The 16,182-nt window shown below is 36.4% G+C and overlaps 2 protein-coding genes across 8 annotated transcripts in view; one reads left to right on the forward strand and one right to left on the reverse strand.

Annotated features, from left to right (window-relative positions):
- Window positions 1-16,182, forward strand: part of pik3r3b (phosphoinositide-3-kinase, regulatory subunit 3b (gamma)) — a 481,128-nt gene that overhangs the window by 157,799 nt on the left and 307,147 nt on the right. For 3 of the 7 annotated variants that reach the window (NM_001442180.1, NM_001442181.1, NM_001442185.1), the window contains 2 exon segments: window positions 10,067-10,252; window positions 10,558-11,429. Coding sequence is in view for 5 of the 6 variants with exons in the window: in NM_001442181.1 (NP_001429110.1) it covers window positions 11,102-11,429 (328 nt within the window). In the remaining variant the exon portion in view is untranslated. 7 annotated transcript variants of the gene reach the window in all.
- Window positions 3,746-16,182, reverse strand: part of LOC147843556 (uncharacterized) — a 536,892-nt gene continuing 524,455 nt past the window's right edge. Inside the window, exon 2 of the mRNA XM_087257557.1 lies at window positions 3,746-7,684. Coding sequence (XP_087113683.1) covers window positions 3,976-6,873 — 2,898 coding nt within the window. The 5' untranslated portion in view covers window positions 6,874-7,684 and the 3' untranslated portion in view covers window positions 3,746-3,975. The remainder of the gene's footprint in view (window positions 7,685-16,182) is intronic.

Here is a 16,182-nt window from a genome sequence, read left to right on the forward strand (position 1 = left end):
TGTTGCTTTTAAGGCAACAAGTTTACTCACTTTTTTAGGTGAAGTTCTTCTGATGTCTATAAGAGTGTCATCAGTGAATCTATGCAGTGAAAAGGCTCCTTAAATCTTTTCATTTACCTCAGTCATGTTCCACAGTGATGGACGTATTAAGGAAGGGTCTTACTTCCCCATCAACTTTCATCACATTGATACTTATTCACAAATGGTATTTCTAACAATAGAGTGCCTCACAATACCCCCATGGGTTAATGGCTTTATTCTGTCACATTTCTCTTTTGTATAAAATACAAGTTCATCCGCATGTTTGTAATCTTGTGAAGGCAAGCTGGTCAGAAGAACACAGCAGATGCTGACTGAAGATGACTATTACCTTCCCAGCTCAGCTGTCACTGATTGAAAAGGAAATGGAGTTTGATGAAAGCGAATGGTAGGGATTGCTGAAGAGGGCATCTCGGGCTCTGGATGCCGTGAAGGTTAATGCAGAAATGCTAATGGCAGAACTAAACAATTTGTGTCTGTCTTTACACAAGCTATGTCATTATGATATGGAAGAAAGGTCAGATGCACTTCTTTCAGGTTCAGTTGAAAGACAGCTTGATGGTCCATGTCAGGGAGCACTTTATCTGAGCTGCTGTTGTCATCAGGAAAGTTTTTGTTGTTGATTTGCCATTTTCTCCAGTCCAATACTAGTACTAATACTAGCAATACTACTACTACCACCATATGTACTATTACCACTGGTGTAAAGTAACAAATTATAATTACTCAAGTTGCTGTAATTTAGTAGTCTTAGAAATTGTAATTTACTAGGACGTTTTATAAATTTGCACCTTTGTTTTCTCTTGAGTGCATTTTAGTGGTACTTTTACTCCCCTACTTTCCTTCCACCTGCAATCACTACTTTATTTTTTACTGTCTATGGCGATTAGAAAAATCAGTCCTGTGATTCTTATCCAATCAAATCGCACATAAAAGGTAAGTCACATCATAATTAACTATTTCAAGACATGGGCGATTTATAATTGCAGTAAACTGTTTGGAAGCATTAAAAGTGTCCAAGAAAATGTCCAATATCTACACGCATTGACCCAGAGACTGTTTAAATGCATGTCACTGATGGGAAGATGACAGATGTTTACTGTATGATATGCCGAAATAACCTCATACGCTCAGCAGACGCGAGGCATCATCATGACGTCAGATTGATGTTGTACCCTAACCTTGTGGGGACATTGCATTTTTGTTTTTAAATGAAAATCTGGTTGACATTTTAAAACCTAACATTCAATTCAATTCAATTCACCTTTATTTGTATGGCGCTTTTTCAATGTAGATTGTGTCAAAGCAGCTTCACACATAAGGTTGTTGTAAATTGTAACAGTGTAGTTCAGTTTTTTAGCGTTAAAGTTCAGTTCAGTTTAGCTGACATCAATGTACAACCTAAAATCAACCAAATACCAACGTCTAATGATCTTACAGCTTACCGTTGTGTGGACGTTACCACTATCTATCAAATGTTGGATTTTAATTGCCATACCTGATAAATAAATGTCAGAATTTGACATCAATATGACGCTTGTTTCAGATGTTAAATTTTGGTCACTTTCTAACATAATCTAAAATCAACCAAATATCAATGTAATTTGACGTTGTTATTGTACATCAAAATAACGTTGTCCTAAGACACGGGCTAGACATTGAATTTTGGTCACCTGACATCACAACCGAAATCTAAACTAATATTATTGCCTTATGACATGTGCATGCTGGGCAATAACTAAATGCACTACAGATTGTACGTTTACACACATTTTACAAATAACATGTAAATTCACCAGCTTTTTAAAGCGTAATACTCACTATAGACTACTCTTGAGTACTTTTAAAATGTCTGTTTTAATATTTACAACAGATACTTTTACTCTACTTGCACTATACATTTTTAGGCAAGTAATGGTACTTTTACGCTTTTTCTGTGCTCTTTCCATCACTGACAACTACTATGATGATAAGAATAATAATTTTTTTTGTCTTCATTTGACAGGACAGTACAGGTTGACAGGAAGTGAAGTGGGAGAGATAGGGGAGTAGAATCAGTAAAGGTCCACGAGCCAGGATTTGAACTCGGGACACCCAGAGCGCTGCTGCACCACATGTCGGCACAACCACTGGGCTATCGCACCAATATTTTAAAATAATTTTTATAAATTAATAATCTTTGCCACACTTAGCATTCAAGTATTTTTTATTTTGAAGCACTAAATGAATGTCTTTTGTTATGAGTCACTCGTTCGTCTTTTTTCATTTCCTTTCTGTTCTGTATAGTATATAACTGAGCCTTTATAAAGGATTTACAAAGCATAAATAATCCCTCCTTTATATAAGGTCATAAAACTGCATTAAGTTATGTTAATAAAGCATTTCTTAACATGCATAGTTACTAATACTATATGCCTGAATAATATAATGCATTGATGTTTGTTTGAATAGTTTATTAATTATTTGCTTATTCTCTTAATTAATCAGAATGATCAAAAAACCATCAGCTACTTTAAAATAACTGGCTTGTAAATAATGCAATACTTAATTTAGTAATGAAAAATAAATTATTAACAATTTATGAAAATAATATCATTGAGCACAGTATAAATGTGCTTATATGGGTCAAGAATATAACGTGTGTAGCTATAATCAAAAAATTATTTACTGAATCAACAGGATTTAATCGTAGCACCCATTGTGCATCTAAACTAATCAAGTAAACTTGAACTGCTTTGAATGTGTCATATGAACACAATATAAACTTTTAAAAAATAAATGCATTTCTTTTGTTAATGATATTTTATGTGTGATAGTTTTGTTCGAAAATAAATAAGTCAAATCAAAAAATCAAATCAACATGGTTTTAACATGCAGCTTCTTTGAAGCTAATTGAATTAAAATGTTGGTGTAGTGTTTATCTGATTAAATTTATTATTGACTTAATGTCAGTAAAGCCTTCAACTTAACAAGATTCGTCCTTGTTACATCAGCAAGTTTTAGTCTTGTCCATGTATGGATATTAAAATCTGTTGTGTTTCTTCAATTATTTGTCTTAGTTGGCAGCATTGAAGTTCTTAACTTGCAGCCGACCTGCTGTGATTTCACCAAATTACCAATATTGCCTCACATCCTCGCAATACTGTATGTCTCAAAGTATCTTTTTGGCAGTTAAGTTAAACCATGGTGTGAGACAATTTATGTATTAACACAAATAAACATAAAATGATAACAAGAGGATTTGTAAATAACTTTTTAAAAGCTGTAAAATAGTAACACAGAAGAAAATAACGGTATTTAATAAAATGCCAATTACAATAAAAGATGTTCCAATCTGAGCTAACTCTACACCACATTTAAAGGAATACTGTCATAACCGCTGGCCACAACAGCTTCTGTCCAGCTAAAAATGTACATCTTCTTTATTTAATCACTACATGAGTCTTGTTCAAGCTCAAGTTCATGCCCTAGCTTGTTTAAAGGGAACAGTGCAAAAATGAAATCGTCGACATGCAAAAGAAACAGCAAGTGCAGTTTTGTCTTGAAATTTCTTGTGCCAAGAATAAGTTGTCCATATATTTATAAAATTCAGTCTGTTAAGCTAAGCATGCACAGTGAATTGTTGTTCGCATGCTGTTTTATTGGTGGGTATGCGAACCAGCTTACCGCCACCTACTGTGATGGAGGCGCACAGTAACTCATGTCGTTCATATACATTTACATTTACATTTAGTCATTTAGCAGACGCTTTTATCCAAAGCGACTTACAAATGAGGACAAGGAAGCAATTTACACAACCAAGAGCAACAATGAATAAGTACTAAAGGCAAGTTTCAGGTCTGTAAAGTCTAAGAAGGGAAGTGTTAGTAGTTTTTTTTTTTTTTTTTTTTTTTTTTTTTGTACAATTAGTGTGATATTCAAAGAGGCAATTGCAGCTTAGGAAGTGAAGTGGAGACTAAATAGTTGAGTTTTTAGTCGTTTCTTGAAAATAGCGAGTGACTCTGCTGTTCTGATGCAGTTAGGGAGTTCATTCCACCAACTGGGCAGATTGAGCGTGAGCGTTCGCGAAAGTGATTTTTTCCCTCTTTGGGATGGAACCACGAGGCGACGTTCATTCACAGAACGCAAGTTTCTGGAGGGCACATAGATCTGCAGAAGTGAGTGCAGATAAGAAGGTGCTAGGCCAGAAGTCACTTTGTAGGCAAACATCAGAGTTTTGAATTTGATGCGAGCAGCAACTGGCAGCCAGTGCAAACGGACTAGCAGTGGAGTGACATGTGCTCGTTTAGGTTCATTGAAGACAACTCGTGCTGCTGCATTCTGGAGCAGTTGAAGAGGCTTGATAGAGTTAGCTGGAAGCCCAGCTAGTAGAGAGTTGCAGTAATCCAGTTTGGAGAGAACAAGAGCTTGAACAAGGAGTTGAGCTGCATGTTCAGATAAGAAGGGTCGGATCTTTCTGATGTTATAGAGTGCAAATCTGCACGATCGAGCAGTTCTAGAAATGTGGTCAGAGAAGTTTAGTTGGTCATCAATCGTTACTCCAAGGCTTTTCACCATTTTGGATGCAGTAATGGTTGCCCCATCCATCTGGATTGAAAAGTTATGGTGTAGAGTCGGGTTGGCAGAAACTACAAGCATTTCCGTTTTTGCGAGGTTCAGCTGAAGATGATGATCTTTCATCCAGTGTGAAATATCCAACAGGCAGGCTGAGATACGAGCTGGAACCGAGGGATCATCAGGATGAAAAGAGAGGTATAGCTGGGTGTCATCAGCATAGCAGTGGTAGGAGAATCCATGTCTCTGGATGACTGGTCCTAGAGATGATGTGTAGATGGAGAAGAGAAGTGGCCCAAGAACAGAGCCTTGAGGTACCCCAGTGTTTAGATGCTGTAGGTTGGACACCTCTCCCCTCCAAGACACCCTGAATGACCTGTCAGAGAGGTAAGATCTAAACCATTGTATAACAGTGCCCGCAACGCCCAGTGACTCAAGCGTAGATAGCAGGATCTGGTGGTTGACAGTGTCAAAAGCAGCTGACAAGTCCAGCAAAATGAGGACTGATGATTTAGAGTCTGCTTTAGCCAGTCTGAGATCCTCCACGACCGAGAGCAGGGCAGTCTCAGTTGAGTGGCCTTTCTTAAAGCCGGATTGCTTGTTGTCCATGAGATTGTTTTGAGTAAGAAAGTCCAGGACTTGATTGAACACTACTTTCTCCAGAATCTTGGCCATGAATGGAAGCAGGGATACTGGTCTGTAGTTTTCAAGTAGCGTATGGTCCAGGTTGGGTTTCTTTAGCAGTGGGGTTACCCTAGCCTGCTTAAATGTAGTGGGGAATAAACCAGAGTCAAGAGATGTGTTAATTATGTGAGTCAGTGTTGGTATGACTGCAGGAGAGATGGCTTGCAAGAGATGAGAGGGAATGGGATCGAGTGGACAGGTGGTTGCATGGCTAGATAGCACAAGTTTGGACACCTCAGACTCAGAGAGCTGAGAAAAGGAGGTGAGTGTGTGTGGTGTTGGTGTTGTATCTTGCGTGTTTGTTGTAGGTGCAGCAAATTGAGCACTGATTTTTGCAGTTTTGGTGCAGAAGAATGTAGCAAAGTCATCAGTAGTAAGTGTGGAGGATGCGGGTGGAGGAGGAGGATAGAGGAGGGAGGAAAATGTTTTAAAAAGTAGGCGAGGATTAGTGGCATTGTTGATTTTCAGACGGTAATACGTCTGCTTTGCAGAAGTAACCTCAGCTGAGAAAGAGGACAGAAGAGTTTGGTATGTTAAGAGATGTGCAGGATTTTTAGTTTTCCGCCAAATTCTCTCTGCAGCCCGAAGTTTTGAGCGATGCTCACGGAGAGCATCCGAGAGCCAGGGTGCAGGAGGACTGGCACGGGCTGGCCTGGATGCAAGAGGACATAATCGGTCTAGACATGATGCTAGTGTGGAGCAGAGTGTATTAGTGGCACTGTTCGAATCAAGTGCAGTGAGTTTGCGAGATGGAGGAAGAGAGTCTGAAACAATGGTGGATAGTCTATTGGGTGAGAGAGATCGTAGGTTTCTGCGAAAGGTAACCAGTGTTGGAGTGTGTGGCGGCTCAGGAGTAATGTGGATGTTGAGAGACAGAAGGAAATGATCAGATATTTGTAGTGGAGTTACTATTGTTTGATCAGTGAAGCAGTGTCGTGTGTAAATAAGGTCTAGCTGATTACCTGATTTGTGGGTAGCAGAAGTAGGTGCTCTTTTTAGGTCAAAAGAGGCAAGCAGAGTCTGAAAGTCTGCAGCTTGCGGTTTGTCAACGTAAATGTTGAAGTCACCTAGCACCAATAAGGGAGTGGCAAAATTAGAAAAAGATGAGAGAAGAACATCCAGTTCATCTAGGAAGTGACCTAATTTACCTGGTGGGCGGTAGATGACAACCACATTTATGTAGAAGGGGTGGATAATGGTGACTGCATGGAATTCAAAGGAGCTGATTGTTGGCAGGGACGGTATCAGAGTAAATTTCCATTCTTTGGAAATTAGTAGTCCAGTCCCACCCCCTCTCCCTGTCTGACGAGGAGTGTGGGAAAAAGAGAAATTAGCAGAAAGAGTAGCATGTGTAGCAGTGTCCTCCGGCCTCAACCAGGTCTCAGTTAGAGCCATGAGATTATAGTCAGAATATGTAGCTATGGAGGTAATAAAATCAGCCTTGTTAACAGCTGATTGACAATTCCAGAGGCCCACGGAGAGAGAGAGTTGTGAAATAGTAGATACATGTATTGAACGAAGGTTGTGAGGATTACGCCTGCAGCGTACCTCCCGTGTTTTGCGAGTGTTAGTAACAACAGGAATTAGAAAACACATAATAAAAGTGCACTGACAACAAAAAAAATAAGTGTAAAGTAAAACAACAAAGTAAAGTACTCAAGTGCTTTGTCGGTGTCTTTGCTCGGTGGAGTCGCGCAGGTAGAGTCGATGGTCTTTACCCTCGTCGGTCTTCACACGAGGCGGTCTTCACACGAGGCTGCCGCGACCGCTGCCGCGGTGAACTAGTTGTTTATATAACCCCTAAAGCACTAGCTGATTGAATTCAGCTGGACACGCCTCGAGAGTCAAAACAAGGGCCGAAACTGAGGCGGACGACGCGAACCGCGTCTGCGTTCGCTACACAAGCTCTTATAGTAACCAAGGAAACAGTGGCTAAACAACTTCTAGTATTATACACAACTGAAAGCAAGTTTAAATGTCCTACAACTTTACACAAACAGCTGGAAACAAGTCCTCAAACCATACACAACAACTGAAACAAATCTTAAATGTACTTACAGGCTGCTGTTCTAGATGCTGCTAAAGTGCTTCTCCTGCCGACTAATGCTACCGTGCTCACTATATAGTGGTTACCTGGCGTTTGGACACGCCTCCCGAGTCAAAACAAGGGCCGAAACTGAGGCGGACGACGCGAACCGCGTCTGCGTTCGCTACACAAGCTCTTATAGTAACCAAGGAAACAGTGGCTAAACAACTTCTAGTATTATACACAACTGAAAGCAAGTTTAAATGTCCTACAACTTTACACAAACAGCTGGAAACAAGTCCTCAAACCATACACAACAACTGAAACAAATCTTAAATGTACTTACAGGCTGCTGTTCTAGATGCTGCTAAAGTGCTTCTCCTTTATATGAATTTCATTCAATCAACAAGTTCTCATCTAATTCATTTGATTATTTCTTCATTTAGTTTCAAACAACTAGAATGAATCATTTAACAGAACAAAACTCGTTCCATTCTTTTCGACAAGACATATTTGTTATTTGCAAATCGAGCAAGTGGCTTTGTTGGCTTTTTGAGTGTATATTTATAAACTAGCTACTAAAGTCTATTCATGTAGTTAATTTTTAATAAATGATTCATTAACCATTTGGTAATGCTTAACATATTATCTGTGTGCGGTTAGCATAATTTTGTTATAGTAACTTACTATGTTTTTTAGATTAGTTACCACTTGTATAAGTTTTTTTTTCTCCTTTGTTATTATTTGTGATTTTATTATTAGTTTCAAAATTTGATTTTTAATGATTTTTTGAGTTAACTTACTTGTTAACTTACTTGTTAACTTGTTTAACTTACTATGTTTTTTAGATTAGTTACCACTTGTATAAGTTTTTTTTTCTCCTTTGTTATTATTTGTGATTTTATTATTAGTTTCAAAATTTGATTTTTAATGATTTTTTGAGTCATGGTGACGCAGTGGGTAGCACGATTGGCTCACAGCAAGATGATTGCTGGTTCGAGCCCTGGCTAGGGTAGTTGGCATTTCTGTGTGGAGTTTGCATGTTCACGTGGGTCTCCTCCAAAGACGTGGTATAGGTGAATTGGGTAGGCTAAATTGTCCATGTAAGTGCGTGAATGAGTGTGTATTGATGTTTCACAGTGATGGGTTGCAGCTGGAAGGGCATGAATGTTCTCGTGATTATTAACCACTATATTTACATAAATTCATGTTATAAGGTATTCAACATTTGAAGTGGATCAAGAAGTTTTTTTCAAATTGTTCTTAGACAAGAACAGGTGTTCTTAGGTGTTTTAGAGCAACTGTCATGAAAGCGTTTGATCCAGTTCAAATGTTGATTGTAAAACTTTTTGAAACAGGGTTATAGTAATATTACATTGACACCATTACATTATTTTAGTTTAATTTTTTGGGTAGCGATGTCACCTCACAGCAGGAACCTTGCTGGTTCGAGCCTTAGCTGGGTCAGTTGGAATTTCTGTGGGGAGTTTGCATGTTGTCTCCGTGTGAACCCTGGGTTCTCCATTTTCCACCACAGTTCAAAGAAATGTGCTATAGGTGAATTGGGTAAACTAAATTTCTTTGTAGTGTGTGAGTGTGAATGAGAGTGTATGGGTGTTTCCCAGTGATTGCAGCGGGAAGGGCATCTGCTGTGTAAAACTTATGCTGGATAAGTTGGCGGTTTATTACGATGTGGCGACCCCAGATTAATAAAGGGACTAAGCCGAAAAGAAAATGAATGAATGTTTAAGTTTTAAAGTTTTAAGATTGCGAAGATTGGCAATGTTTTTACTGTTAGAAAAAGTAATGAACATTCTGAAAGTTTGAGAGATGTGTAAATGCTTTTCACTGAGTTGAGGTCCATTGTAACTGGCTAACTCACAGATGATCTCACTAGAGATGCATACATTGATGTTGGGTTGTCATGTTTATAAAATGTTAACACAATTACATAATACTGGAGTAATGCACACACACGTTTATTTTAATGTACACCACATGCTATTGCTAGCTAATCATTGACTTTCAGCTCAATAGCTAATTTTTTTAAAATTAATTTAAAATTAATAATTATCTGCATATTTCAGTAAATAACAGTAGTAGTTCTGGTAGTACGAGTACGATTACGATTAAGATAATCATTTTAAGTGCCAATAACAGGTTAATATCTTAATAATAGGCAGGTAATAAGCCTATAGTAAATGGTGTGAATTACTTAAAGTGTTACCAAACGATGGTTATTCCCTAAGCATTTATATTTTCTAGTTTTATTGTTTTCCTATCGAATGACTTTAGATCATTTAGATTTGTTTTTTTTTTCTTTTCATTTGAAATAAATTGCATTGAATGTCAAATGTTCAATGCCAACATTTACACTAATTTGCAGTAAGAGTAAATATAACTTATCAATGCATCTTGAGTAATCCATGCAGTTTGTCTTAAACATGTCCTAACTAGCTCTTACCCATTTGATACGTATAACGTTTTTCCTAAAATATTGCAACATTTAAATGAAATAATATTGGATAAAAGGTTTAAAAAAAACTATTATAGAGAAAGCATTATGCTGATGCGTGCCTTTAACGTGATCTGCGCACGTCAGACGTGTATTATATAACTGCGTGGCGAGATGAAAAGTACGACGCAACATTTTCACGCTGCATTGCGTTCTTCACATCCTGACCGCTCCATGAGGACATCCCGACTTCCCAACTTTATCCCACGGCGTGACAAGCAGACAGAGGAGGCGTGGTATCTGACGTCACTCGGGCTGAACCGTACTACAGCACTAGTCTGGCTGGATGTCTGACTCAGCCACGCAGGTTGTTTGGGGGAATATATTTTAAACGCACGTTTTTATTAAAAAGACCGTAAAATGCTCGCTCCTTGCTCTTGTTTTGGACTACGCGCATCCTTTGTTTCGGGCGGTTTGAGGAAGTGCGACAGGAGGTAAGTTATATTATCACGCGAGTCGAGTTTCTGCACGCTGTACACAAGTTGGCAGTGTCCCAATCACGCGCTGCAAGTCAGACATGTCATTTTTACATGTCAGTTTTCATTGTGTTACTCTACGACTGGTAAACACACAGAGTTATGCTATGTATGCATGGTTTGCATAGTAGCTGCATTCTAACAATGCAGAGATTTTTTTATATATAGGCTGTAAATTGGAATACAAAAGTTGCTCTTTTAATGCTGTTATATTGGTTTGAGTTAGAATTTGTAAAACTGACTATTTAAATGAATGCTTTCAGGTTTTGAGGTGTTTATCAAGAAGATGTCCAAGGCTCTTGCTCTCTCATTTTATATATAGACTGAAAATGTCATCTTTCTGACCACACCTGCAAATGAACTCAGAGGTTACTTCAATAAATCGTACATTTTTCTATGTGGACTAGTGCCAACGCTGCAGAAAAAGCCCAGCGTCCCGATTCCAGGTCACTGTGTCCCCAAATTTATGCTGCCACTCTCCAGCACCCGCCACCCAATCGGTCTGTTTCTCCTGTTCTCCCCATGGGGCTGAATTTTGCATTCTCTGACCCTGTTTGTAACTAATTCCAAAAAAGTTTTTACTTTTTCTTAATAGACCAAATTTAGAACTGCGCAATAACAGCCCAACACATGGTACTGTTGGAGTTTTAACCCTTACAAGAAACTCAAGCTGAATGTCGATGAGCTCTCAGGATTTAACCCAAGGACTGTTCAAGTGAGTTAGCACTCAGGATTTTAAACCAGGTCAGTTTTAAACAAGCATCAACTCCAGAAAAGCCACCAGAGCGCTCATGTGAAAAGTAAATCATGAGCTCTGACAGTTTTTTCCAGTACCGTGCACTGTTCGAGTACAAACAGGAGCGGGGCGACGATATCTCTCTGCAGCCTGGTGATCTGCTCACCGTCAGTAAGATGGCACTGCTGGCATCTGAGTATCAGGAAGGCGATGAAAAGTGCCCCAAAGGCTGGCTGCATGGAACCAACGAACGCACTAAAGAGAAGGGCAACTTCCCTGGCACCTTTGTGGAGTATGTTGGGGTCGTGAGGACAGGCCTTACTTCAGGAAAGCCCTGGCCAAGACCTGTGCCACCAACACCTGTAGGGCCTCAGCCTCCAGGGGCTTCAGCTTCAGAGGGTGAGTTTCACTACTGTGTGGATATTTATGTATCTTTTAGCAAGTAAATAAAATAGATACGAAATAATAGTGAAAAGGGAAATATTGAACAAAAATACATCTAGAGTTGCAATCAGAATTATTAAACCACCTGAATTATTAGGCCCCTGTTTATTTTTCCCCCAATTTCTGTTTAACGGAAAGAAGATTTTTTCAACACATTTCTAAACATAATAGTTTTAATACTCATTTCTAATAACTGATTTATTTTATCTTTGCCATGATGACAGCACATAATATTTTTTCTAAATATTTTTCAAGACACAGCTTAAAGTGACATTTAAAGCCTTAACCAGGTTAATTAGGTTAACTAGGCAGGTTAGGGTAATTAGGCAAGTTATTGTATAATGATGGTTTGTTTTGTAGAATATTAAAAATATATATAGTTTATAGGGGCTAATTATATTGACCTTAAAATAGTTTTAAAAAAATTAAAAAACAAATGATGGAAATACATCTGTTTGCATTGTATTTCTATTAAACAGCATTCATAATAATAATAATGATAATAATAACAACAACAACAACAATAATAATAATAATTCATTTATTCATTTTTTTTCCGGCTTAGTCCAATTATTAATCAGGGGTCACCACAGCGGAATGAACCGCTAATTTATCCAGCATATGTTTTACGCAGCGGATGCCCTTCTAGCCGCAACACAACACTGGGAATAAAATACTACTACTACTACTACTACTACTACTACTACTAATAATAATAATAATCATATTAATAATAATAATAATAACAACAATAATAATCATATAAATAATAATAATAATAATAATAATAATAATAAATAAACATATAATAATAATAATAATAATAATTATTATTATTATTATATTGACCTTAAAATAGTTTAAAAAAAATAAAAAAAACTGCCTTTATTCTAGCCAAAATAAAACAAATAAGACTTTCTCCAGAAGAAAAAAAGAAAAAATATTATCAGACATACTGTGATTTTTTTTTTTTGCTTTGTTAAACATAATTTTAGAAATATTTAAAAAAGAAAATATATTTCAAAGAGGTTTAATAATTCTGATTTCATAATAAATACATGTTTGTTAATATATTATAATCATGTATAAAATATACATTTGTATATAAGAAATGTTTGGAGAAAAGGCATAACAAATGTAAAAAAAATTGATCTAATAAAATATATATATATATAAAATGGGGTAAAAAAATTACCACATCTATATGGCATCCATAATCCCATCTTCAGAGCAAGATGGCTAATTATGTTCTCTCCACATTCAGATTAGGCAGCACAACCCTATAATAAAACGCTTCACTTAAAATTTGAGGACATTGTGTGCAAATCACAGACTTCAGCTCCAACTAGGGAAAAAACAGAAATACTTCCAATACTGATTTTAGGCCTCTGTCAAGGATTTGTGAATGTGTCATATGCAAAGATAAGAAATAAGCACTTGCACTAAGGGTATTTTATAGCCAAAAATACATCTAAAGTGTGGTGTTAAGCTCTTCTGGGGCCTGTGTTGCCCCCGTGTTTCTGACTGTGGTACAGTCTGCTTGTGGGGGTGTTCATATGCTAACTAGGTCAGACAGCCAAGTCTGCTAGTTCAAAGACCGCTCTTCTCTCTTACTGTCTGGGGTGCATGTTTCTTTTATGGTGAAGGTTTAGGTAGTATTTATGGTATTAATGTGTTTTATTCACTGTAGATCCTCTTTTAGTGGCTTATTGAGTTCCTTTGTTTCAGCCAAGGCGCCAAAGACGGTGATAAACAGCATAGCAAAGCCATTCCTAAGTGTCGAGAGAGGCAAAAACATGCAGTTCTGTTGAATAATTGATCACTGGTGCATTGGATGGCTGACAGTCAGCCAATCCTGAGACTCACCCTGTGCCAAGGGATCCTTGTGGAACACTGACGAAACACTTACTCTGATTGTAGAGAGTTTTATGAGTCTAAAGTGTCAAGTTTACCAAATCGATCAAATCGATTTTATTTTAACCGATTAGGTATTGCAAAGTGGATTTCAGTTTAAACTCTAGTTGAGAATGATCACATAGACTTTGTTGTTGTTACATTTGTGTGTTATTTTAATGGTATTAGAGATGCATTTTAAAGTCATTAGAGCCGGAAGTGGTGGATGACCTACATGCAGAGTCACACTACATTTTAAGCATGCAAAATTATGTACGATCCTGCTGTGAATATCTGCAGTATGATGTGGTGTCAAGCTCAATGCCCTCTGTTTTGAATCCATAAAGAAAGCCATAATAATGGAGTAGTGTAAATACAGTTTATGTTTAAAATGTTAAAAAGAGACATTGCAACACATTATCTTCAGTTTTAATCAAATTTTGAATTATTTTGAAATTAATTTGATGTATTATTTCCAAAATCACCATTTGTGTTAATTAGTCGTTGTCATGCAATATGAAATTTGATCCTTGTTGTGAATAGTTTATTGGTCATTGTTTTACTGCACATTGGTCAGTTTTTACTTGTTTGCTGTAGAATATGAAAAGTCTATATACAGTATGTGTGTTCACTGAGCCAAAAAGTAATATTTTGTCAAGCGTGCCAATGGCCAGTGACTTGAGAATTTTTTTTTTATGAAAAGCATTGAAACTGTGTTCATAAAAAAAGGCAGAACAAATGATGGAAATACATCTGTTTGCATTGTATTTCTATTAAACAGCATTCATAATAATAATAATGATAATAATAACAACAACAACAACAACAACAACAACAACAATAATAATAATAATAATTCATTTATTTATTTTTTTTCTGGCTTAGTCCAATTATTAATCAGGGGTCACCACAGCGGAATGAACCGCTAATTTATCCAGCATATGTTTTACGCAGCGGATGCCCTTCTAGCCGCAACACAACACTGGGAATAACAATACTACTACTACTACTACTACTACTACTACTACTACTAATAATAATAATAATAATAATAATAATAATAAATAAACATATAATAACAACAACAACAACAACAACAACAACAACAATAATAATAATAATAATAATAATAATAATAAAAATAATGAAAATTATTATTGTTATTATTATTATTATTATTATTATTATTATTATTATTATTATTACATTTAAATGTAAAATTCCAAAAAGCAATGCTGGTTGTTGTTGTTATTTTTTTGTTTCTAAGTGTTTTGGTGAAACTTATCTTCTGAAATGCTTCTCTTATTTATTTTGACAACAGATTTATAAACCTTGTTACACACTTGCCAAGAGGTTTGGCGCAGTTGCAAATGCACATTATAACTGAGTTAAACTTGCAGAGATTTAGCTGAGTTTACTGCCACCCAGGCCATTCCAAAAACACTAAAAATACTGTTATCATGAGCTGCTCACATTAAAAGACCACAGTGCTGTGCAGCAGATTACGTATTTATGTAATTGCAGTGTTGCAATATATTTTGCAGTGTTTGTGATTTTGTCATTATATAAGATGCATCACACTCTTAGGCATTGTTAGAATTATTAAAGATGTTCCAGCCAACTGTTGAATAATACTGCTGCATATAATCACCAACACCAATGTTTTACTCTCATTTGCCACTTGGCAGTTGTTATTAGATTGTTCATTCTTGCACAGCAACAGGAACATTGATGGACTGTGCTTTTCAATCCAAGAATAATCTAATTGTCTTAAGGTGCATGAAGTGACAAATGTCTTGAGTTGACTTGCTGAAATGCCCTTGTGTTAATCTGATACTGTGTTTTTTAGACAAATGAGACCCTAAACTCACTTGAGTTGTTCACACTTCACATAAATGAATTTGGTTTCCACAGTCAATTCTTAGGACAATTTATTTTTTTCAAATGAAGAAATCTTATCTATTTGTTCAGAGTGTAGTTGGTATCAGTATCAACAATAGTTGAAGTAATGATGAAAGATTCTGTTTCATGTCTAGACTTTTTCTTACAACAGATGTAAGGAAATGGAGGGCTGAATTCCTATTTACCTGAGAAGACATGAAAAACATATTTTCTGTGTTACACTGTGTGTGAAATTGCTGACTTGTTCACTCATTCAATATTTACCACATACCTCTAGAACAGGGATCACCAAATTGTTGTTGGAGTTTCGGTGTTCTGCAGATTTTAGCTTAAAAAGAGATTGGTGACCCCTGCTCTAGAATGTCAAAGTTTACTACAGGAGGAAGTGTTGTGTGAAAAAAAATTATGGAATTGGACAGTTTAAATTCATAAAATACAATAAAAAACTTCATACAAAAAAAATTAGAAGTGATTAGATAATATAATTCTCACAAAGTGCTGTAAAATATTATAATTTGTTTATTTGATTTCAAAATATTAAATATTTCTTATCTCTATCAATGTTGAACACCATTGTTTTGCTCATTATTATATTTTTGAGCCAACATGGTTTCATAATTGTCATAAAAAATAATAAACAGTTTTTTTATATAAATTTTATGCACCCAAGTTGCTACAAATGAACAAACAAACACCAAAAGTAATCATTGTAGTCAAAATTCTCTATAAAGTGAGAGAAAAAAATTAAAAAGATGTTTTGAATTAGGACTGGGCCGATAAATGATATTAAATCGAATCACAATAAAATTTGTCAATAACAGTGATAAGCTCTGAACTTTTTTACTCTATATTGATTCAAGAGCCAATCACACAGCAGAAATGTGCAACAATAGGAATCGAAAGTGTATTGATA

Source organism: Danio rerio, chromosome 6 (assembly GCF_052040795.2).
Source record: "Danio rerio strain M-AB ecotype USA chromosome 6, GRCz13ab, whole genome shotgun sequence".
Classification (NCBI taxonomy): domain Eukaryota; kingdom Metazoa; phylum Chordata; class Actinopteri; order Cypriniformes; family Danionidae; genus Danio; species Danio rerio.